Source organism: Microcaecilia unicolor, chromosome 1 (assembly GCF_901765095.1).
Source record: "Microcaecilia unicolor chromosome 1, aMicUni1.1, whole genome shotgun sequence".
NCBI classification, from domain to species: domain Eukaryota; kingdom Metazoa; phylum Chordata; class Amphibia; order Gymnophiona; family Siphonopidae; genus Microcaecilia; species Microcaecilia unicolor.
Window position 1 is genome coordinate 485,921,955 of NC_044031.1, and position 26,323 is coordinate 485,948,277.

The window sequence follows — 26,323 nt, forward strand, 5'->3', positions numbered from 1 at the left end:
TATCCAAGATGCTTGAATGTGCTGCTCACCATCGTTGCCTCGACTTCCTATCATCTAAAGCAATTCTTGATCCACTTCAATCTGGCTTTCGCCCCCGTCATTCAACCGAAACGGCGCTTACTAAAGTCTCCAACGACTTGCTCCAGGCCAGATCCAAAGGGCTTTATTCTATCTTCAACCTTCTTGATCTATCTGCTGCTTTTGACATGGCCAATCACAGCTTACTCCTCGATACGCTATCCTCGCTTGGTTTTCAAGGCTCTGTTCTTTCTTGGTTTTCTTCTTATCTCTCCAAACGTACTTTTAGCATATACTCTGGTGGATCCTCCTCCTCTTCTATCCCGCTGTCAGTTGGTGTACCTCAGGGATCTGTCCTGGGACCTCTACTCTTCTCCATCTATACTTCTTCGCTTGGTACTCTGATCTCATCCCATGGTTTTCAGTATCATCTTTACGCCGAAGACTCCCAGATCTATCTCTCTACACCAGAAATCTCAGCAGGCATCCCGGCCAAAGTTTCAGCATGCCTGTCTGACATTGCTGCCTGGATGTTTCACCACCACCTGAAGCTAAACATGACCAAGACTGAGCTTCTTATCTTTCCACCTAAACCGACCTCTCCTCTCCCCCCTTTCTCTATTTCTGAGGATAATACGCTCATCCTTCCCATTTCATCAGCACGTAACCTTGGGGTCATCTTCGACTCCTCCCTCTCCTTCGCTTCACATATTCAACAGACTGCTAAAACCTGTTGATTCTTCCTCTATAACATCACCAAAATTCGCCCTTCCCTTTCTGAGTATGCAACCAGAACCCTCATCCACACTCTTATCACCTCCTGCTTAGACTACTGCAACTTGCTTCTCACAGGTCTCCCACTGAGCCATCTCTCTCCTCTTCAATATGTTCAAAATTCTGCTACACGACTAATATTCCGCCAGTGTCGTTATGCTCATATTAGCCCTCTCCTCAAGTCACTTCATTGGCTCCCTATCCTTTTCCGCATTCAGTTCAAACTCCTCTTACTGACTTACAAATGCATTCACTCTGCAGCTCCTCAATACCTCTCCACTCTCATCTCTTCTTGCACTCCTCCCCGGGAACTCCGCTCACTGGGCAAATCTCTCTTATCTGCACCCTTCTCCTCCATCGCTAACTCCAGACTCTGTTCCTTCTATCTTGCTGCACCGTATGCCTGGAATAAACTTCCTGAGCCAGTACGCCAAGCCTCATCTCTGGCCATCTTCAAATCTAGGCTAAAAACCCACCTCTTCAATGCTGCTTTTAACTCCTAAACCTAAACCTTCAACTGTCCCCTATCCCTGATATGTCCTGTCTGTCCTAACCCTTATCCCTTACTTGTCCTGTCTGCCTGTCATAATTAGATTGTAAGCTCTATTGAGCAGGGACTGTCTCTCCATGTTCAAGTGTGAAGCGCTGCATACGTCCGGTAGCGCTATAGAAATGATAAGTAGTAGTAGTAATTACAATAATCTAAACAAGATATCAGTATTGCATGTATAAGTGTGTGAAGTGAAGGAAAATCTATAAAGTTACGTATGCAAATGATCTTATTCTATATGAAGAAGGCTTCTCGCTGAAACATGGCTGGTGTAGGATCAGTTTTTATACTGTTGGTGTATTTTTCAGGCGTGTGTAATGGATGTGCGCCAAGTGGCATTTGGTGCGTGTAAGTCATTGCCCTGTTACTGTGTGAGTCTTTACTGCTAGGTCAATGTCTGGCGGTAACGTCTCAGACCCAAAATGGATGAGTGGCAATTTTCATTTTGCCGCATGTCCGTTTTCAGCAAAAATTTAAAAAAGGCCTTTTTTATAGGCGCGCTAAAAAACGGATCAGCATGTGCCCAAAACCCACGCCTACACGACAACAAGCCATTTTTCAGTTCGCCTTTCTAAAAGGACCCTTTAATTTCCCAGATCACCCCTGAAATCATTTTTAAAAATCGGTGCTGCATTGGCCAACTTCCAATCTTCAGGTACTACAGGTGATTGTAATGACAGATCAATAATAGCAGATCAGCAATTTCATGTTTGAGTTCTTTCAGTACCATGGGCTGTATACCATCCAGTCCAGGTGATTTACTACTCTTTAACTTGTCGATTTGGCTCAGTACATCTTCCAGGTTCACCAAGATTTGTTTCATTTCCATTGTATCATCACCCTTGAAAACCATTTCTGGCACAGGTAGATCTTACATCCTCTTCAGTAAGGACCAAAGCAAAGAATTCATTCAATTTCTCTACTATGTCCTTGTTCTCCCTGAATGCCTCTTTTGCTCCTTAATGATCTAATGGTCATACAGATTCCCTGGCAGGCTTTCTGCTTCTGAAATACCTGAAAAGGTTATTACTTTGAGTTCTTGTCTCTGTGGCAAATGTCTCTTCATATTCCTTTAGTCTTCTTTAACAATGCTTTGCATCTAACTTGCCAGTTCTTATGCGGCTTCTTGTTTTTTTCATTTAGATCATTATTCCATTTTTTGAAAGATGTTCTTTTGGCTCTAATAGCCTGTTTCACTTCACCTTTTAGCCATGCTGGCTGCAGTTTACTGTTCTTTCTATCTTTATTAATATGTGGAATACATCTGGTCTAGACTTTCAAAAGATGATATTTTTAAACAATGTTCATGCTTGATTTAAAATCCTAACTTTTGTGGCTGATCCTTTTAGTTAGTTTTTTTTTTTTTTAACCATTTGCCTTATTTTATCATAGTTGCCCTTACACATTTAAATGCTGCTACAATAGATTTCCTTAGTGGCTTCACTCCTGTTATTAACTCAAATTTGATTATGTTGGGGTTGATATTGATAGCGATTTCACCAGGCAGAACTAGCTCTTGGCCAGTTAAATTACTTGTTCAGGGCTAACAGGTCATATTCAGCAGCACTTAACTAGATAGTGCTGCTGAAAATGTCCGGCTAGTGCCCAACTTGAAACCAGCTATTTTGGTGTGTTGCAGGGGTGGAGTTAGCACTTGGCCATTTAAGTGTTGATATTTAGCACTTAACTGGCCAAGGTAACTGCATAAATAAGACCACATAAAGTCAGACTTACCCCCCCCCCCCCCCCAATGCCGACATATCCCATTCAAAGTGAATGGGCTGTGTCGGCATTACTGTGCGGCAGCTGCAGGTGCAGCTTTGTAAAAAGGGGGGGGGGGGGGGGAGGTGTTAATGGGCTATGTTTTTGCTGGCTCTGTAACCTGGAAATTCAATGCCGGAGTCTGGACATGGCCCGGTATTGAATTTCCAGGCATAATGGTGGTGGGGGGTCAGCAAAATACCGATTGCTGCCAGCTATATATTGGGCCCATTATGATCACTGTTTCCCAGTGGACCCAATGCCATTTCCTAAAGATTAGATCTAAAATAGTTCCCTCCTTTGTCAGTTCCTGGACCAGTTGCTCCAAGAAGCAGTCATTTATTTTGTCAAGGAATTTTATCTTAGCATTTCCTGACATGACATTAATCCAAACAATATTGGAGTAATTGAAAGCACTAACAAAAAAGAAATATAAACTACAACAAACCCTGAAAATCAGAAAGTGCAAAATACAGCCTATAAGAACTAGTGCCTGACCGAAACCAGAATCCCCTGAATCTGCGACTGAAATTGGCCGCATTGTTTTGGCAGTAACCAAAGCCAAAAATGAAAGTGGCCCCATCTCCAAACTGCCTTCACTCTCCTCCACCCCTCTCTCAGATCCACTGACCGGTGGCAGCCCCCCTCCTGAACACCCCCCCCCCCCCCGAGCCCCTTCCTGGATCTGCCTTGTCATTGGAAGCTAGTTGGGGCAGAAGCAATCCCTTGCTCCTGGCCATGTCTGCTCCTGCTTCAAAATGGCTTTTGGGACTTCCAGCAACAGTTGGAGGTTGAGGCAGCCATTTTGAGATTGGAACCGGAAAGGGCAGGAGTGACTGATGCCGGGCACAAAATCAAGATTACCCTGAAGAGGCAATTGATCAGTACAGTTCAGGTCACCTCCCAACTAGCTAACCAGAAAGGTCCATGCCTCACATAAAGGACGAAGAAGCACACTTAAACCCCAGGGACGTGAAATTGTCTGATAAGAAGCTTGTAGTAGGGATAGGAAGTGGTAAGGAGAGAACAGAGCTCTTTCGTAAGAAATAAGAGTGTAATCCTGAACCCCAGTAATTCAATCAAACATGTGCCATAAGAGGCATACAATGTTATATAGTCTTCTGTTAGGTAAACCCAGACCTCTCATGGCCCAGTTACCCATCAGCCATGGGAGTTTGATCTTAGCTTTCTTTCATTCCCAGCAAAATCTAGCAATCTATTGAGACAAGCGAGATCCTTTTTTAATAATCATGGAGGAAGAGTTTGAAGTAGATAGAGCCACTTAGGAAACACAATCATCCTAATCAAATTTATCTTTCCCATCAATGACAGAGGTAAGGTATGCCAGGCTTCCAACTGACATCTGGTCTCATCCAGAAATTGGGGAACATTGACAGAATACAGGTCCCTCGAGGCCATACCATAAAAAACTAAAAACCCAAGTCAGAAGATCAGAGCAAGCCTGGAAGAAAAAGAAAGATGAACCCACATTCAATGCTTGGAAACAACTATTAAGAAAATACAAATATACCACTAGACAAACCAAGAGATCATACTACAAACCCAAGATAGGACCTGACTTCAAAGACACACATAAAGTCTTCCAATTTGTGAACAAATTATTAGATACCACTCCGGTCATTTCAAATACCTCAGACACCCCATCAGCTGATAATCTTGCGACAAACTTTAATGATAAAATTGTAAAATTACGATCCAAGATACCAGCTACTTCCACCAATTACTTAAAATTCCTTGATTGTCTCGATCCAACCCTCGATGAGTATCCAGCAGACCGAACTTGGACTAACTTTGATACTCTCCTGTATGATAACACCTCCCAGACGATCAACAGGTTCGCCAAATCTCATTGCTATCTGGACATTTGTCCCAACAACCTTATAAAACACGCCCCTCAACGATTCACAACAGACCTCATGATACACTTAAATTACTTATTACAACAAGGACTCTTCCCAATAGATAAAGGAAACATTCTACTCACTCCAATCCCTAAGGATTCGAAGAAAAAAACAAATGATATAACCAACTATTGCCCAATAGCATCTATCCCTCTGGTTACCAAATTGATGGAAAGTATAGTAAACAAACAACTAACCGGCTATTTAAACAAATTTTCTATTCTGCATGAATCTCAATCAGGTTTTCGATCAAACCATAGTACCGAAATAGTACTAACTACTCTCCTAAATAAATTTAAACAAGCAATTGCAAAAGAAAACAGTATAATTCTATTGCAATTTGATATGTCTAGTGCATTCGATATGGCAAACCATGAAATATTATTAAACATCTTAGAATATTTCGGAATTGGTGGAAATGTCCTTAACTGGTTCAGAGGCTTTTTAACCACAAGAACTTAACAAGTAATATCTAATTCGATTACATCAACACCTTGGAAACTGGATTGAGGAGTTCCCCAAGGATCACCACTTTTGCCTACTCTCTTTAACCTTATGTTAACACCCCTGGCCAAATCGTTAGCCAACCAAGGCCTCAACCCTCACATATATGCAGATGATGTCACAATTTACATCCCATTCAAACATGACCTAATTGAAATCACTAATGATATCAACCACAGTTTCCAAATCATGAACTCATGGGCGGATGCATTCCAACTAAAACTTAATGCTGAAAAACACAATCTCTCATCCTCTCATCACAATTCAATACAAGTAAATTCAGCTCAATAACCACACCCAACCTCACCCTTTCCGTCTTGGATAGCCTGAAAATTCTTGGAGTTACCATTGACCGAAATCATACATTGGAAAGCCATGTGAAGAACACCACAAAGAAAATGTTCTATTCAATGTGGAAACTTAAGAGAGTTAAACCTTTCTTCCCAAGAGACATATTCGTAGCCTGGTACAGTCAATGGTGTTGTCACTTAGACTATTGCAATGCTCTGTACGCTGGTAGTAAAGACCAAATCATCAAAAAACTCCAGACATCCCAAAATACTGCAGCCAGACTCATATTTGGCAAAACAAGATACGAAAGTGCCACACCCCTCAGAGAAAAACTACATTGGCTCCCAATCAAAGAACGCATCACGTTCAAGATCTGTACCCTGATTCACAAGATTATTCATGGAGATGCTCCGGTCTATATGCCAAATCTCATAGATCTACCACTCAGGAACTCTAAAAAATCATCTCGTACACTCTTGAATCTCCACTTCCCCAGCTGCAAAGGACTAAAATATAAACTGACACATGCATCCAGCTTCTCCTACATAGGTACGCAGCTATGGAATGCACTACCAACTGCTTTGAAAAAAATGCACGACCAATTCAACTTTCGGAAATCCTTGAAGACCCACCTCTTTAATAGAATATACCATAACGATCCATCATTTGAACATTAGTACATTGCTGTGTTTACCTGTTGTTCCGATATTGATATCTCTATACACGATGCTTTTATATACTATGCTTCCCATATTCTTATAAAATTATACCTGTATATGCCATTCTGTCATGGTGACCCCACGACAGAGCAATGTAAGCCACATTGAGTCTGCAAATGTGTGGGAAAATGTGGGATACAAATGCAATAAATAAATAAATACCCATCTGCACACCCAGGTAATGAAAAGTGCACCTTGCCCATCGAAGGGGGAAAGTATGCCCCCAAAGTCGTCACACCACCCCATCAGATAGCAGCGCAACTTCTGGAGGTTCAGCTTAAAGCCCGCAAAATCCCTGTACTTTGAAAAGCTCTCCAATAAAGCCACTAAAGAATCATAGGGGTCCACTAGGTGCACCAAGAGATCACCTGCGAAAGGAGCCAATTTGAAACACTGGGCCCCCAGGACCACGCACTTAATATCTGGGTTAGCATAAATATCTCTAATCAATGGATCTAGTGTGAGGATAAATAATAGCGGAGAGAGCGGGTAGCCCTGGTGAGTCCCCCTTAGTGTAGGGAAGGCTTCTGATGTAAATCCATTGACCCCCACCTTCGCCCTAGGGTTGGCACATAAAACTAGTACAAACCGGATAAAATTGTCCCCAAAACCATATTGTTGTAAGACCGAAAACATAAAATCCCAAATAACCCAATCGAATGTCTTCTCTACATCGAAGCTTACCAAAAGAGAAGGCAAAGATATCCACTTCCGGTGTGCTAGTGATGCAAGGATTGTACAAACATTTTTAGCCAACGAGCGCCCATTAACAAATCCCACCTGAGCTTCATGCAGGAGAGCAGGCAAAAGGCGTGCCACTCTGTTGGCTAGAACCTTAGCCAGGATCTTAGTTTCCACGTTCAATAAAAATAGTAGCCAGTAAGAATCTGGGGACAATGGGTCCTTACCCAGTTTTAAAAGAACTACAATATGAGCCATATGCAAATCCCCCGAGAACTGATCTGAGGCGAAAAGTGCATTAAACATATCAGTTAGCGGTGGAATCATCTCGTCTCCCAAAAGCCTGTAGAATTCTATGCAGAAGTCATCTGGTCCCGGAGCTTTAAGCAGCAGACACTGTCTGAGGACTCCGAGTACTTCCTTCTAGGAGATAGGAGACCCTAGGGCCTCCCTCTCAACCAGTGATATACACAGTAGTGTCAGGCCCTCCAAGTATTGTTCCCCCAGGAGGTCCTTATCTCGCGGTTTGTCATAGAGGATCTGTAAATGAGTATGAAAACAGGTTGCAATATCACTATCAGTGTGAAGTAATCTCCCTTCTGCCGTGCGAACTGTGTAAACTCTGTGGGATTCAGTCAAGCGAGAAACCAAGCATGCCATCAAACGACTCCCCTTGTTCCCCTGTCTATAGAGACAATGTTTGTAAAAGGCCAGTGATTTGATCGTCCTCTGAAGTAAAAGCTCGTTAACTGTTTTTTAGTTGTCTTACTAAGATTCTCACCATAATGCCAAATGGCACTGCGTACCTGACATTCCAATCGAACAATTTCACGGTCTCAGGCTTTCTTCCTGTAACTGATAGAGCTGATAATTTTGCCATGCAGAACTACTTTTGCTGCTTCCCAGTATAAGATTGGTTTCACCACATGAGCTATATTATTCTGTTTATACTCATTCCATTTTTGCAATATGAACTCTTGAAATAGGTCATCCTTCGCTAGCCAAAGAGGAAACCTCCACCTGTTCAGACCTGCATCACCAATCCATCCAAACTAATGCATGATCCGAGATTTTGCAGGGACCAATCTCCACCCTCTGTATGCTAGACAACATGGAGGGGGTTAATTGAACGCGCCCATCTCTAAGGACGGCCACGTAAAGGGGCGGGGCAACCCGTATTATCAAAACAAGATGGACGTGCATCTTTTGTTTCGATAATACGGTCGGGGACGCCCAAATCATGAAATTTAGGTCGACCTTAGAGATGGTTGTCCCCGGTTTTCAGCGATAATGGAAAGTGAGGACACCCATCTCAGAAATGACCAAATCCAAGCCATTTGGTCGTGGGAGGAGCCAGCATTTGTAGTGCACTGGTCCCACTAACTGAATATAAAAAGGCCTTCCCTTCCCAATCCAGAAAGGAACGGGTATGCATGAAGGAAATTGCATGCAAATGAGCTGCTGGCTGTTAGCTCATTTGCACACGATTTCCTTCCTAAGAGGGGGAAGTGACACAGTTGAGGAAGTCCAGAATGTGGATGTTTCTGTGAGAAGGACATCCATGCCTTTGATACCCTCTTTATTTATTTATTTGGATTACAAGTAACAGCAGTGGGATTTGAACCGGCCACCTCTAGATTGCAAGACCAATGCTCTAACCACTAGGCCACTCCTCCATGCTATTCCACTCCCTTGAAATTTGGCTGTCCCTGTGGGGGGCATTTGCGGACGTCCAAAATGTTTGAAAGAAGGACGTCCACCCCTTTGTTATGCCTCCGCTGACACACACATACCTCCCCCCCCCCCCAGGGAACTGCATACTGTCCCCCCACAGGAATGACCAAATTCTGTGGGCCCTTTCTGTACGGAGGGGCCCCAAAGCCTCCGATAATTGTAATTCCTTAGTGAGCCAGTCCTCCAACTTGTGAGCCATGTCTCATGCCCCAAGCGTTTCTGGAAGGCCAATCAGTCTCAGATTATTGTGGCAGGACCAATTCTCGAGATCTTCTATTTTATTTTCCAGAGCAGCTACTTGCAACCGAAGCTGGGCCTGTGTAGCCAACACTCCCTGCATCTAATCTTCTAAGGCACTGGTGCGCTGTTGGAAGGCAATGATCTTTCTGCTGAATTCATCCAATTTAACTTCCACCTGTTCCAACTTAGCCTCTATTGGTTGCAGCTTTTTGGCCAGCACAACTTTCAGGACTGCGATGACTTCCATGGTTATCTCTGCTGCCCGTGCCAAACTCACTGAAGATGTAGATGGGCTGCTAGGCGCCATCATCTTGGTATCTGAAAGCCGTACTCAATCTTTGTCATTACAGACTGATCAATGTGCCATTCACAAAACAGAGCTCCCTCAAACTTGGACCCCCGCGTCCCCAGTGGTATTACTCTACCAAAATATGAACTTCTCAAAATTTTGCCAGTGGGGGGATGACGTATTGGAGTGAGTGTAGGAGAGGATCAAATCAGCATCTCTCCCACAGCATGGTGTCACGTGATCCCCTCTATCTCCTTTTTAAATGTTAGCGCCCCTTTCTCTCAGAATGTTGTCCAGTTCCTAACAAATCTAAAACTCTCATCTCTGCACTGTCTCAACCATACATTGAAACTCCAGAGCTCTGTCTGCCTCTTAGGTCCTGTGCATGGAACGGGGAGAATTTCTAAAAATGCTACCCTAGTGGATCTGGATTTCAACTTTCTACCTAAATCCAAAATTTGGTTTCCAGAACCTCCCTCTCACATTTTTCTATGTTGATGGTACCCACATGTACCAAGATAGCCGGTCCTCACCAAAACTATTTAAAATCTTATCTAGGTGATGTATGACATCCACCACATTCACACCAGGCAGTCAAAGGACTGAGCGATTCTCATATCCACCAGCCACCCACCTATGTGCCAAATGACCAAATCATCAACTAAAATGGCTGTCCTAACCCTTCCCTCCTGGGCATAAGCCCGTGGAGGCATATCGTTTGTGCAAGAGGGCATTGAATCCTCTGGAGGGCAGATCCTGGTTATAGGATCACTTTCTGCTTCACCAGGGTGATGCTCTCCTTCAAGGTGACCTCACTCCTCAAAGGCAGCACAGGAGCTGCCAGACTGGAGGTGGGACTTCTCTACTATGTCCCTGTGGGTTTCCACTATATACCTCTTTGTCTGCCTAGGCTCATCCAGACTAGAAAGTCTGCTATTCTAGTCTCAAGAAATTGGACTCATTCTCTGAGAGCTAAAAGCCCTTGGCACTAAGCACACACATATAACCTCTCACCAGCTGGGAGATAACCATACATGTGAAACTCTGTGCAAAAGACTGGATAGCCTCCATCTTGCTGCTGGACTGCTGTCTGGATCTTAGTATTGGTGAGTTGTTTAATTAAAACTTGTTAATATAGTAGGAATATTAGACTCATATGAAGAGCCCTAAGATTATATGGGGTATATTGTTTGATTTATTTAGTGTTTGCTTCTCAGCAAGTATAAATACATTGTTTAGGACAATCATTTCTAGTTGAGAATACTCTGTAATGACAAATCTCCCTCTTATTTTCTTAATTGGAATAATTGACTATAAATTAAACAATGCGCCAGGGTGAGTGGGAGTTGGGAAGGGTAGATGGGAAAAAAGATTGAACTAGGCCCTGCTCAGACTATCTGGTAATGCTTTAGGCTGCAACAGTTAAGTTTAAACCTCTGGCAGAAAGTTTAAGTCTAAAAATATGGGGAAAATAGTTTCATGCTATTTAAACAAGTTAATAAATACAATTTGCTTTTTTTTTTAATGAAATTCAAACTGTTTTTATCTATAAATCTACAAATTCTCTTCTATCTTAATCTTTAAGTCACCAAAGCATAGAGCAAAGTAATATGCCACTTACCCAGAGAGATGTCCTCTTCTCTCAGAACTCCTTCATAGGTATTGCTGTGTTTCTTAATATCTAGGTGGCATAACACTACATCTAATTTCTCATCCCCAAGGGAGATTTCAGAATATAATTGTCCACCAGGACCCAATGGAACCAGACAATCCAATCGGACCTTTAACCAAGGTAATATAAGGAAAGACTTAAGATATTCTTTACTGTGCATTTTATATCTTTGAGTTCACATAGCAGTATAGAAATGTATTTTTTAAAATACTTGTCTTTATTAATGTTCTCTTAATACAAAAATAACCAATTGTATATAGTTAGAAGGCAGTAGCTAAAGACCAGTTGACTATTTATTCACTGCTAAGTATATATCCCAGCTGCTGGTCACATAACCTTGAACGCTTGTATTTATTTATGGATTTATTCATTTGCCCCCTAATCTTAGTGTCTAAAGCACCATTTGCGTACTAAAATTATACTGGCTGATATTCAGCTGGTACTATCAGTGTTTTTTAAAATGCTGACCATCGCCGGCTAAATTAGCCCTGGATATTCAGTGCCGGACCGTGTGTGGGTACTGGCACGGAATGTCCAGGGCTAATATTTTGTGGGCTGGCCAGTGGAGCTTATATGGATTGTGGCCAATATTCAGATAGTTATGTGGGCCCTGGCTGAATATCAGCCGGGACCCACATAAAATAAAAAATTTTCCCTTTCCCTCTAATCTCCCCTCCTGCCCCCCAGTGAGTTCCGTAGAGCCCTACCATGCCCCCCCGACATGCTGCATAGCCCCTCCCAACAAAACCCCCAAACCCTCACCTATCAGTCAGAATGGGTCCCCCTTGGGGCCTACCTAATCTCCTTGATGGTTCAGTGGGGTGACAGGGGCAGGAGCCTCTCCTGCCTGCTTAAGCCGCTTTGAATATCGGGGAGATAGTATACTAGCACTTACACAAATGAATGTAACATTCTCTCATCTGAGTGCTATGTGTGTGCTCAGCATAGCATGTAATTGTGAGGGCATGGGCATATCAATATTCTACAAATATAGATTATAAAATACACAATTGCAAATTCAAAGAAAAATACACAAGGTCGCTGGGATCAAATATTCATAAATCCAGTTAAGAAGGTTCCCACAAACCAAGACAAAATCAAGCAATAACACTTAAATATTAGAGGAGTAGCCTAATGGTTAGTGCAGTGGGCTTTGATCCTAGCAATCTGGGTTTGATTCCCACTGCAGCTCCTTGTGACCTTGGGCAAGTCATGTAACCCACCATTGCCCCAGGTACAAAAACTTAGATTGTGAGCCCTCTAGGGACAGAGAAAGTACCTGCATATAATGTGTACAGTATTACGTACATCTAGTAGCACTATAGAAATGATTATTAGTAGTAGTAAGGTATGGTTCCTCAGCGATGCAGTTCCCAAATTACTTCAACAGAATACAAATTGCAACATAATCTTCATTGGTCCCATCAGTCACTTAAATCTTCATCCATTTTATTCATGTAAAACATCTTTTCTAATTTTCTTTTTTACTTATATTTGTTTATATAGAAAAATATATGAAGTCACTTATCTGAGTAACTGAAACTCATAATGGAATCAATGCTGAAATGTGTTTTGCTGAAAAAGCTTCAAGGCGCTCTCCTTTCACCACATTCCACACTGCTTAAGAGAATTTACAGGGGAGTCTCATAACCAGTGTGGAGTATGGTGAAAGGGGAGCACCTGGATATTGGCACTGATTCCCCTGTGAGTTTCAGGTGCTCAGATACTATCATCCTGCATATCAGCCTCTCACCATCTAGCACATATGTTTCCTTTGGATTTCTACTTCCTAAATTCATCACTTTGCACTTCTTTGCATTGAAACAAGAAACAGGAATATATGGACATCAGGATATCGCTGCGCATTATGAAGGCAATTCTTAAAAGGTCACCTAAAGTTGGGTGCCAGGATGTTGCTATAGAATACTAGCATAAGTCTGCACTTACATGCTTAATTTTAGGCCTGCACCTAACTGCAAATGGTCTATAATCCATGTGTATAGCTGCTAGGCATACCCCTGACCCACCTATGCTCCTCCCAGGTCCATGCACCCCTTGCAAGTTATGCACTCTAGAATTTGTGTGTATGGGTATAGAATACCAACTAGGGGCAGTTATGTGCGTAACTACTAACTAATTCTAGCTAGCACCAGGGGCGTATCTGAGGTTCGGCGGTAGGGGGGGCAGGAGCTAGAGTGAGGGGGCACATTATAGTCCCCCCCGGCTGCCGCCCCCCCTACCGCCGTCAACCCTCCTCCGCCTACCGCCGTCACCTACCCCCGCCGAGGTCCGCTTCCTCCGGTCCAGTGCCTTTAAAAGTATTACTTCAGCTGGCGGGGGACCCCCAACCCCCGCCAGCCCAGCCGAGGTCTTGTTTTAAGAAGTTCTTCCATCCTCGTGCTATTGAAAACTGCCTGCCTGCATCCCTTCCAGTTTCGGAATGAGTCTGACGTCGCAGAATAGTATATGTTACGCACATTCTTTCTGCTTTTAGGCACTTGCACTTACATCAGCTCTATGGCTGGCATAAGGTGCCTACATTTAAGGACGCCAATACCAGGTTACACTAGTATTCTATAATAGAACCTAGGGGCCTTGGTTCTATAATATAATAGGCTCCTGTGATGCAGCCACAAAGCACATAAATGTATATCTTGTACTGTAGATGCATTACAAATAATGTTGAAGTAAAATATATATATTTCTGGAATAATATGATCATCCTAACACGAAGCTAGTTCTTTTTAGATAAAGGCCCTGGTGAAGGATGTCAGTAAAGTGATAAACTGGGTATTTGGGACAATTTCTTAGGAAACAGATATTATTTTGGCATCTGAAAGCAGTAATTCTAAATCTTTCTGGAATAGGGGTCACCTTTACTATAGGACAGCATATCAACTGCTGTTGAACTCTTTCTTTAGAAAGGTTGAAATTGTACATTTGAACTCATGAGCACTACACATGTATTAACCAGATTTTGCTAGACAAATAGAGAGTTGCACAAGAACAGAATTTCACCCATCTTTGCCTGTCCCCGCAAATAATCTCCTCCATCCCCTCCCATCCCCTGTTCTAAAATAACCTGATTTATTTATTTTATTTATTTATTTATTCAGAACATTTATACCCCGCTTTATACCACTTAAAGCAGCCTCAAAGCGGCTTACAATGAACTGAGGAAGCAATTACATTGACAGTAAAGAGGGTAGAAGGATCAGCGGAAGAAGGTAAAATAACTCAAATTAACAGTACCCCATGTTGATAACTTCCCCTCTCAGTGCTTATGGGGATTTCAATGCTATCAACCATATCCATTAATTTTTTTTGTGCAATTATAATTGCTAAGCTAGCTTAGAAACACAAGGAAAGGATAGGTAGGCTGGCCTGGCACTACATTTCTGTGGGAAGCAGGACCTCCATCCATCCCCGCGGGATCCCGATTCCCCGCAGGACCTGTGTCCATCCTCACGGGAGTCCCATGGACCTGGAGGGGATTCCCACTAACTCCGTTCCTGTACAGCTCTCTATAGGCAAACCACAGCTTTAATACTGATAGATAAACATTTATTTACTCTATATCTTTAATCAAGCTGCTGCACTTCTTGTGGAGAATGGGAAGAGAGGCATCATGTTCCTTTTCGAACGGGGAACCCAAGAAGAGTTTGGATATGGCGCTCTTGTTACGACACTGTTCTTTTATTTCTTCTTGTCCTGTTGGACAGCAGGCACAGCCGTAGCAAGTGGCCTTGTTATTCCTATGCTGTAAGTTCAAAGTATTTTCACATTCTTTAAGTAGCAAGAATTATTTTAACAATAATGGGGTTGATATTCACTGCCAGTACTGAGGCTTTGCTTTATTCATATATTCAATGGCTGTATCCATTCAAGGGGTGCCGCTGATTATACATGTAAGTGGTGACCACTACCATTGCTTATCCATTTAGTTAGGGCACCTACTGTATTTTTGCAACCGAACTTGAATGAATAACTTATCTGCTGGTTGCTGAATTTGCTGCTAAGGGGTGAATTCTATATATGGTGCCGAAAAAAAAGCACTATTCTATAAGCCATGCTTAAAGTTAGGCACAGTTATAGAATAGCGCTTATGCCCAGGGATTGTGTCTAATTTTATACCAGCTGAAACGTGGTACAAATGTACATGCCTAAATTGGGTGCATATCCCCCTTATTCTATAACAATGTGCATAAATGCTAGGCCTGTGACCCTTCCATTTCTGCGCTCCTTTTTTTTACTCGCACGAATCCCATGCCTAAATTTATACACATAAGTTCTAATTAAATCTTATTAGTGCCAATAATCGCTTGTTAAAAAGCCAATTATAGGTGCTAATTAGCTCATTATTCAATTAAATTATGTGCCAAATTGGGCGCATGCCCAAATTTGCACATGCAATTTTTGGTGACTTTTATAGAATTAGAGGGTAAATGGCTAAGTGTTGGGACTGCTCCTAACCACTGCTTCCTCATATATGCGTAATGTTTACGCATATAGGCACATCCTATGCATAAACATTATGGGGATAATTGTCTAAAAGTTGCCTAAAGTTAGGTGCTGAAAGCAGTGGCGTAGCCAGAAGGCAATTTTTGGGTGAGCCAACAGGTTGGATGGGTGGGCACTAGAGAAACACCTGCCACCTGATACTCCCTGCCTACGCCCCTACTCCTACCGCACGTGTACCCCACTCCCAATAACTTCAATGGGAATAGCAGTGCTGGCCTTAGTGGCTGCAGGCCACATTGAGAGCTAGGGGAAATATAAGAGGGTGCACTCATCCTCCTCCACTGAGCCACGGTCCACCAACACACATATGCTTCCCCCAAATATGCCCTAAATATTACAGTGGGGCCCTAAAATATCAATACATCTGTCAAAACAACTGAACAAGCCAAAGTACTATAGAATACTACATAGAAAATTGATGCTAACAGAATACTTTGGTCACACACACACAGAACACAAATGTCAAATACAGAATAAGTGACCACAAACCATAAACAAATTAAATCAACATCCCAAGAGGCCAGACCTTGCATTTAGCACAGCACAGAGAAATACAAAGAGATGCATTTTCTCCTATACTGTGCAAAATCACATGCAAGAGACAGTGTTAGGGGAGGTACAACTAGGGCAACTGCGTTTGGCCCCCTAGCCAGACAGAACCCCAGGCCAGCTGGAAGCTGAAAAAGGTGTAGCCTGTTAGTAAGCTTTTGTGTCCCCTCACAAATTTCTGCCTTGGGCCCCAGCCATATCTAGCAGGATGTACATTTCAAATCTGACATATTCTAGTCACAAAATAGAAAAATAAAATTCTTTTTTCTACCTTTTGTTGTTTGCTCATTTTAGTTTTCAAGTCATGTTGGTCCCAGGCTCTGGTTTCTACATCCTTCTCTTAACTCACTCACCAAGGTCTCATGTCCATTTGATAGTTCAACTCTCTCTCTCCATGTCCACTATCCATCTTCTTCCATCTTTGTACCTCTATCTTCCTCCATGTTTAGTATCTCCCTTCCTCTGTGTCCCTATATTTCTCTGTCCAGCTTCTCCCCTCTCTTCGTCCCCAGTGCCAATATATCTCTACCCTCTCTGACCCTACCCCACCTAGCTTCTCTCCCTCTCACTCCCTCCCCTTTCCAGCATCTGGTTTGGTTGCTTGATTCCCTGCCTGCCTAACTCCAATTATAGCCAGTTATTGATTGTTGACACTTCTGTCTCACAGAGATGCTTAATACAATGTTTGCAGAGAGCTAACCCAGGATTTTTTTAACATCACCATGAAGAGGCTCAAAAATCTAATTCCAATTGTTCTTTAGTGCAAATAATCCAAAAGAAAACAAAACATAAACGCTTACAATTGAGATACTATTGGAACAGAGTCACTGCTCCTGTAGATACAAGTCTATTTTCCCAGCAGGGAATGGGAAATTCAGTTGTAATAATACTTCATGGTAATAGCTGTAATAATATTTTATGGTAGGGGCTTGAAAAGGGCTCAGAGCAGAAGGACTATATATATAAGGCACACAAATGAAGATTAATTTACCTCAGGTATATGATGGGAGGGGGGCTGCTTACCTAGCAGGCTTGAAGCCAGAACAGAGCCAATAAGAAAAGCCCATGAGACAATGGGCTCAAAAGGGGACCAACAGCAGCAGAACCACAGTTTGCAGGAAATTCAACAATCCTGTAGCTCACAGCACAACTGGGTTACAGATATATTTATATATATATATATAAATAATGTAACATGCTCAAGTTAAATGGAGGCAGAACAAGACCAATTAGCACCTAATTTAACAATTAAATTACACACATAACTGGCAATATTCTATAAACTACGTCCACAATTTTGGAAGAATATGGGGGTAATTTTATAAAGGATTTTTCAGACATACATGAGAGGGCTTTTATAAAATTACCCCAGGGGTTACATGTGTACTACTACTACTACTACACATGGTGACAAGAAGGCATGTACTTTTACACAAACCGCATGTAGGTATGTTTGGAGTGAAATTAGGTAAAGCACAGGTGGAGTCCGAATTTATGCTCAATGTTTATGAAATATGCATGCATTTGCATGCTTTAATTTAAAAAAATGTTTTTTAATGTTTATAAACAATAATTTCCAAGATATTCTTGTAACAGAAATAAGAGTACCATATATAAAATTGGATTCAAAACATTCATAAGAAATTAAACACCCTTTCTCATATATCCAGTCCGCAAATAAAGAGGGGGGGGGGGGGGGATGACAAATTTCAGGCAACTAATAGGAAAAAGGCTTCTGATGTTGATAACATTCCTACGAAGTAGACATATTTGACAGTCCTAAGGCTGTAATTGCAATTTCCCCTTCTTTGGAGACCAAAAAAGCAGACAAATGAGATGGTTTGTAGAAAATATACTTTACAGAACAGTATTTAACTACACATTTACAGGGATAATTTAACCAATACAAACCACCCAATATTATTAACAAACTCTCAAAGGTAAAAATTGGTGACGTCCTTTTTTGTGTAGGCCATGATACATTAGGGAATACCTGAACTTTTCAATTAAAAAAAGATATATAACAATTCCAAAAACATAACTTTAAAACCCAATTATTATCTGACTGTAAGACAAAGTTTGCAATCAGTGTAGCAGAAGTCACATTCTCTTCTTCTCCTGTAAGTTGAGTTACATTCAGAAAGTCAAGAGAAATATCTGAAGCAGGTACTAATGGTAGTCCTTCCTCTCTTTTATCAAACAATGATAAATAATAAGCTCTTGAAATAGGAGGACAAGAATTTTCTGGAATTTTCAAAATTTCCAAAAATGATCTTTTCAAGGTCAAAGCTGGAGCTGGAAAATTAATAAACCAAAGTGTTTGAGAATGAACTATATATTCTAAGTTCTCAAGTTCCCTATGAATTAACAAATTATCTTTCATAAGATCAGATTGTTGATCAGAAACCACTTTAGATGACTCTTTAAATTGAGCCAACTTATTTTCCATAAAAGCTACTCTCATTTTCAGACTCTGCTGATTTTGAATTGAATGTTCCAATAATGAGGACAAAGAAGCAAACTTCAGAAATAGAAGACTCAAACTTTGCAAAAGCTTCTTAGAAGGAATCTAAAGTTACCAAAGTTGGTTTTATCACAAAGATCAGATGTTCATGTGATCCCAACATCTTCTCTGTCTTATCTCCAAGAGGGGGAAGGCTTCTATCACCTTCTGTAGGCTAATAGGTCCAGCAGATATGGTCACAACTGCCAAACTAGTGGTCTGAAGCAACATATCCCTTGTCCTTACTGGCCCTGCTGTGGAGCTTCTGTATATTTCATCATAGTGCCCGTAATCCGGCCTGAAGTGCTGGGTCTGCTGGAACAACTTGCTCCTCTGGGTTCAAGGTTGTATCTGCTGCAAGCAGGGGAACCAGCTCTCCCAAACCCCCCCACAATGCAGTTCCTGCTCAGGTTCCTTCATCAAAACCAAGATCATGAAGCGATCCATCAGTCCAACAGGCTCAGAGGTAGACGGCACCACAGGTTAGGTGTGTGTCTTACCTTTCCTTTTGACCTTTGAAGAATTAAAGGAATCCAGGTATTAAGGAACACCAAAAGGAAAGAGGTGATTCTTGTGCTGCCTATAGAGCTGCTATCTTGTGCCCCATTCTACCATACTTTACGTTTTATGTGTGACTTTTATGTAAGAACCCTTATGCCTGCGCTTGAGCAAGCGGAAATGTCTGTGGCTTCAATTTAAGTGTGATTTCTGCCACTTTGCTTCTAGTATTTTATGAAGACACATGGGCAGCTATGTTTCTTTATAAAATAAGCTGGAAATAAGCACGGCCTTCACACATAGGCAATATATTATATAAAATTACCTCTATGTGTCTTTATAAAATATGAATATACAGTATGTGGTAGAGATCAGGACTACACTGCAGGCATGGACATTTAAATTTGCTCAAAAGCAGGTGCAAATCTACGGGCTGTTTTCACTATCCTCTTTTCACTCATCTTCTTGCCAACCATCTATGTCCTCTCCCACATGGTTCCAGTGTGCCTAAGGTTTCCCTTTTCCTCCTCACATGCAGTCCATCATCTCCCTATTATCCCACCTTTTTTTTCTCTACCCCCATGATCCAGTTTCTGCACTCTCTCTTTCCCCTTCCTTCATAATCTAGCAGCTTCCTCTTGCCTTCCATTTTTTCCACACCCCCCATAACTCAGCATATCCCTCCTATCTCTCTCTCTCTCCCTCTCTCTCTCCCCTTTTCATAGCCCAGCATTTCCCCCCTCTCTTGGGACTCTTGTAGACTAGCATCACCCCATCCCTTTCCCCTTACTCTCCATCCCAATGGTTCATTATAGTCTTTTGCCCTCTCTGTTGCCCTTTATCCCACTATTCCAGCATCTTCTCCCCTTCTTTCTTACCATCATAGTCTAGCCACTTTCTGTTCCCCCTCATTGTGGTCCAGCATCTTCCCCTTCTCCTGTCCTCCCCTATATTGCCACTGCTATAAATTCCCAAAAGGAAAAGCAGTGCAGGTCTTCTGATCTGGCCAGCTCTGCCAGCTTGGCGTGGTCATTAGAGAGGGAATGTGCAAGCCTGGGGGAGATTTGGCAGTGATGTTCAAGTTTTGAACAAAGTAAGAGGAACAGCAGAAGCCATCAGTCTCAACTAGAGCTTCCAAAAGGAATTCAGCTGCAAGTATCTGATAACAACCCTTAAGAGTTTGTGGAACATGGAGGGTGCATCTCATGCAACATTATAACGTGGAGGGGCATAATCAAAAGGGACGCCCAAGTTTTGCTGAGAACGTCCTCGCAAAACGTGCAGGTGGAGGGGTGGGGAAACCCGTATTATCGAAACAAGATGGACGGCCATCTTTCGTTTCGATAATACGGTCGGGGACGCCCAAATCTTGACATGTAGGTCGTCCTTAGAGATGGTCATCCCTAGACTTGGTCATTTCTGATTTTTGGTGATAATGGAAACTAAGGACGCCCATCTCAGAAACGACCAAATGCAAGCCCTTTGGTCATGGGAGGAGCCAGCATTCATAGTGCACTGGTCTCCCTAACATGCCAGGACACCAACCGGGCACCCTAGGGGGCACTGCAGTGGACTTCAGAAATTGCTCCCAGGTGCATAGTTCCCTTATCTTGTGTGCTGAGCCCCCCAAAACCCACTACCCACAACTGTACACCACTACCATAGCCCTTACGGGTGACGGGGGGCACCTAGATGTGGGTACAGTGGGTTTGTGGTGGATTTTGGAGGGCTCACGTTTACCACCACAAGTGTAACAGGTAGGGGGGGATGAGCCTGGGTCTGCCTGCCTGAAGTGCACCGCACCCACTCAGTGGCATAGCAAGGGCAGGGCGGGGGGGCGATCCGCCCTGGGTGCACGGTGCTGGAAGGTGCAGAGAGCAGATGTGCGCCTGTCGGCTCTGCTGGTTCTCTGCTCCCTCTGCCCCGGAACAGGGAGCCAGTGGAGCCGACAGGCACGCGGCTGCTCTCTGCACCCTCCAGCAGCCAAGAATGCACCTGGGGGTAGGGGACTTGATGCGCCGAGGGGGGGGGGGTGTCATGCTGCACCCTGGGGGGATGGACGCCACTGCACCTGGGGAGGGGTGCGCAGTGGCGATATGCCCCGGGTGGCAGCTGACCTAGGATCGCCACTGCACCCACTAAAACTGCTCCAGGGACCTGCATACTGCTGTGATGGACCTGAGTATGACATTTGAAACTGGCATAGAGGCTGGCACAAAATATTTTTAAAGATGTTTTTTTGAGGGTGAGAGGGGGTTAGTGACCACTGGGGGAGTAAGGGGAGGTGATCCCCGATTGTCTCCGGTGGTCATCTGGTCAGTTCGGGCACCTTTTTGTGGCTTGGTCGTAAGAAAAACAGGACCTGGTAAAGTCGTCCAAGTGCTCATCAGGGACGCCCTTTTTTTTCCACTATGGGTAGAGGACGCCCATGTATTAGGCACGCCAAAGTCCTGCCTTCGTGTCGCCTCAGACATGCCCCCATGAACTTTGGTCGTCCCCGCGACGGAAAGCAGTTGGGGACGCCCAAAATCGGCTTTTGATTATGCCGATTTGGGTGACCCTGAGAGAAGGACGCCCATCTTCCGATTTGTGTTGAAAGATGGGCGTCCTCTTTCGAAAATAAGCCTGATAGTAACATAGTAGATGACGACAGAGAAAGACCTGTATTTTTTATTTTACATTTGTACCTCGCACTTTCCCACTCATGGCAGGCTCAATGCGGCTTACATGGGGCAATGGAGGGTTAAGTGACTTGCCCAGAGTCACAAGGAGCTGCCTGTGCCTGAAGTGGGAATCAAACTCAGTTCCCCAGGACCAAAGTCCACCACCCTAACCACTAGGCCACTCCTCCATATGGTCCATATTGTCTGCCCAACAAGATAAACTCATATGTGCTACTTTATATGTATACCTGACCTTGATTTGTTTCTGCCATTTTCAGGCTGTAGAAGTCTGCCCAGCACTAGCCCCGCCTCCCAACCACCGGTGCTGTCACCCAATCTCTACTAAGCTTCAGAGGATCCATTCCTTCTGAACAGGATTCCTTTATGTTTATCCCACGCATTTTTGAATTCCGTTACCATTTTCATTTCCACAGGCCATTCCAAGTATCCACCACTCTCTCTGTGAAAATATACTTCCTGACATTTTTCTTGAGTATGCCCCTCTTCAATCTCGTTTCATGTCCTCTCGTTCTACTGCCTTCCCATCTCTGGAAAAGGTTTGTTTGCGGATTAATACCTTTCAAATATTTGAACGTCTGTATCATATCACCCCGTTTCTCCTTTCTTCCATGGTATACATGTTCAGGTCAGCAAGTCTCTCCTCATACGTCTTGTAACGCAAATCCCTTACCATTTTTGTAGCTTTTCTTTAAACCACTTCAATTCTCTTTACATCCTTAGCAAGATACGGCCTCCAAAACTGAACGCAGTACTCCAGGTGTGGCCTCATCAACGACTTGTACAGGGGCATCAATACCTCCTTTCTTCTGCTGGTCACACCTCTCTCTATACAGCCTAGCAACCTTCTGGCTACGGCCACCGCCTTGTCACACTGTTTCGTCACCTTCAGATCCTCAGATACTATCACCCCAAGATCCCTCTCCCTGTCTGTACATATCAGACTCTCACTGCCTAACACATACGTCTCCCATGGATTTCTACTCCCTAAGTGCATCACTTTGCATTTCTATGCATTGAATTTTATTTGACAAACATTAGACCATTCTTCTAGTCTCTGCAGATCCTTTTTCATGTTTTCCACTCCCTCCGGGGTGTCTATTCTGTTACAAATCTTGGTATCATCCGCAAAAAGGCAAACTTTACCTTCTAATCCTTTGGCAATGTCACTCACAAATATATTGAACAGAATCAGCCCTAGACTGCAACATCGGTCCAGACTGCAATATGAGGGACTAAACCATGGTGCCTTCCAAGCATACAGTAAGGAGATATTTGAATGGCTTGCTCATTGTAGTTTTAAGGGATCTAAAGTAATTTTCCTTAGTACCTTTCCCCAAGGATACATGTGAATTTGGGATTTTCTAATAGACAGTCAATGGCATGGACACAGGCATTTAAACCAAGTATCAGAGAAACTTTGTTTTGGAGAGTGTATACTGTGAGCGCTATCAGTGGCATTCCTAGGGTGGCTGACACCTGGGGCAGATCGCCGATGCACCCCCGGGTGCTGCGTCCCCCTGGGTGCAGCGCGACCCCCCCACCCCCGGTGAAAGGACACTCCTCCCCGGCGAAAGGACATCTCCCCCCTGGGTGCATTTTTACCTGCTTGGGGGGGGGGGGTGCTGCACGCCTGTCGGCTTCGCTTGTTCCATGCTCCCTCTGCCCGGGGCAGAGGGTGCACGGAACAAGCGGAGCCGACAGGCGCGCGGCACCCCCCCCCCAGCGGCATGCACCCGTGGTGGACCGCCCCCCCCCGCCCCCCCCCCTTGGTACGCCACTGAGCGCTATTTCAGAAACCAAACCAGGATTCTAGGGTACCCAGCCTGGGACCTGTAGAAAGGAGAAGATCTTGTTCCTTGAGGAAATAGTCTAGGAAGGTGCAAGAGGTTGTTTAACTCAGTGGTTTCAACTCAGTCTTTAGGGATCACCTGGCCAGTCAGGTTTTCAGGATATGTACAATGAATATGCATGAGAGACATTTGCCTGCAGTAGAGGAAATGCATGCTAATAGATGCATATTTATTGTGGATATCCTGAAAACCTGATTAGCCAGGTGGTTCCCGAGGATGGATTTGAAAACTACTGGTTTAACTGACTACATAAGAAGGAACTGTTTTTCTGTTTTCTTGAAAAGAGACTTTAAAAGAAGACTTTGGGGGGTCTTAATTTAGATTTAGATTTATTATTTCTTAGTCAGCCCTTACTCAGCACATGCTATCTATCACAGGGCCCGTTTTATTCCTCTGCTTCAGATAACATGCTATAATTGATAGTAAAAAACCCCATTCAAGTTAATCATAGATTGATTTCTTTAAATGCATTTTTTTTGTTTGTGTGCACTTTTAAACTGGGGATTTTACCATAATAAAAGTGATTTTTAAAAAAAATTTAAAAGCACACATAAGTACATAAGTAATGCCACACTGGGAAAAGACCAAGGGTCCATCGAGCCCAGCATCCTGTCCACGACAGCGGCCAATCCAGGCCAAGGGCACCTGGCAAGCTTCCCAAACGTACAAACATTCTATACATGTTATTCCCGGAATTGTGGATTTTTCCCCAAGTCCATTTAGTAGCAGTTTATGGACTTGTCCTTTAGGAAACCGTCTAACCCCCTTTTAAACTCTGCCAAGCTAACCGCCTTCACCACGTTCTCCGGCAACGAATTCCAGAGTTTAATTACGCGTTGGGTGAAGAAAGATTTTCTCCGATTTGTTTTAAATTTACTGCACTGTAGTTTCATCGCATGCCCCCTAGTCCTAGTATTTTTGGAAAGCGTGAACAGACGCTTCACATCCACCTGTTCCACTCCACTCATTATTTTATATACCTCTATCATGTCTCCCCTCAGCCATCTCTTCTCCAAGCACTGTGCCTCTCCCTGTCCAGAATTTCCACTTGTGTTGGCAAGCACAGACCACCACCCCAGTAGACCTGGGCTAAACAGAGGCACCCTCAATTTTGAACTGAACCAGTACTTATTTCCTGACAAACCACAAGTTACTGTATGTGAGCTTATTCGGATCTTAAAAGCTCATCTGATAAAGCCTTGTTTGGTCAGGTGGTGGTCAGATGAATAGATGCATAAAGTGCTGATCAGAATCTTTTGTCTGCAGGTACACCGGAGCTTTATATGGCAGGATAATTGGTCTGCTGCTGGTGTCCATGTTTGGCGTGCAAGAGGAAGGGATTGCTTCTTGGATTGATCCAGGACTCTTTGCTGCAATAGGAGCTGCCTCATTTTTCAGTGGAGTGTCCAGACTTACCATCTCTCTCACCGTTATCATGGTAAAACTTCAAATTATCTGAACAGGGATATGAACTGAAAGTATCTCTATGACTGTAGCTACCTCTACAACATTTAAAGGTAAAAAAAAATAGGTCAATGTGTGACATTAGGAAATTTAGGGGGTCATTTACTAAAGGTTAACTTGAGTTATCTGCAGCAGGACCCATTTTATTCCCATGGGCCCTGCTGCTGATAACTCGAGCTAATCTTTAGTAAAAGACCCCCTCAGCATTTGAGAAAAAACTGCATTCTTTTTTTTCAGGAGTGTAAAGAAATACTCTTTTGTGCAGGGTATTTCCTGCAATACCCAAGATAATATCTCTAAAGGGTATTATCTTGAAACTCGTTAAAGTGTCTGGAGCCCAGATTGTGGGATGGAGGCTAGACATACTGTAAGACCCTAAGGGCCCAGTGTAATAACCTGCATTATCCTTTAGTGCTGCTATTTACGTTTGATTTTCTCACACTAACGTTACTTCTGGAGCAATAAGCGTTTTAGTGCATAAAAATCATGCTAAAATCAATGTCGGCATGCAAACCCACTGAATCAGGATCTGCTTCCAATGTAAAAACCATGTTAAATTTTGAAGTAGCTATCTACTTCCCCTGCAGACTAGAATATTTACTTCAGCTAAGGACTGAAGTAAAGATCCTATGTGGGAGCTTTAGGGTCTGATGTGCAGCCCTTTATCTTAGTGAACTCATGGCCCAAGCTGGCCCTGTAACCACCTCACTCTTGAGACTATCTTGTCCAGAGCACCCTCAAGACTGGGCATCTTGTGTAGGGAGGCCCTCAACCACAGAGCTTTCATGCTGTAGAGCTCCACCCCTCCCCCCCCCCCTTTACTAATACTTACCTGGTCCAGAAAGCATCTGGTAATGCACTCTTTTTCTATCGTCATCTTGAAAAATGATAGCAACCAATCTCTAGTGCTGCATCAGTACGCACAGATAGGGGCTAGCCTGCTGAATAAGGGATTGCCTTCCTTATTGGAACACACTCTCTTAGAGGTCAGCTGTCACCATTTTCCAAGATGGCGGTGTGAGGAGAAGGACTTTACTGGACACTTCTCTGGACCAGGTAAGCATTATTTTTCGGGGGGGGGGGGTAATGTGGTATGGTG

General features: G+C 43.3%; 1 protein-coding gene across 2 annotated transcripts in view; it reads left to right on the forward strand.

The window, feature by feature from the left end:
- LOC115477376 (chloride channel protein C-like) overlaps positions 1–26,323 on the forward strand; it is a 284,847-nt gene that overhangs the window by 135,122 nt on the left and 123,402 nt on the right. Inside the window, exons 9-11 of one of the 2 annotated variants that reach the window (XM_030214217.1) lie at positions 11,169–11,275; positions 14,746–14,917; positions 25,027–25,198. In XM_030214217.1, the coding sequence (XP_030070077.1) occupies positions 11,169–11,275; positions 14,746–14,917; positions 25,027–25,198 (451 nt within the window). The remainder of the gene's footprint in view (positions 1–11,168; positions 11,276–14,745; positions 14,918–25,026; positions 25,199–26,323) is intronic. The other variant, XM_030214225.1, reaches the window with a different exon arrangement.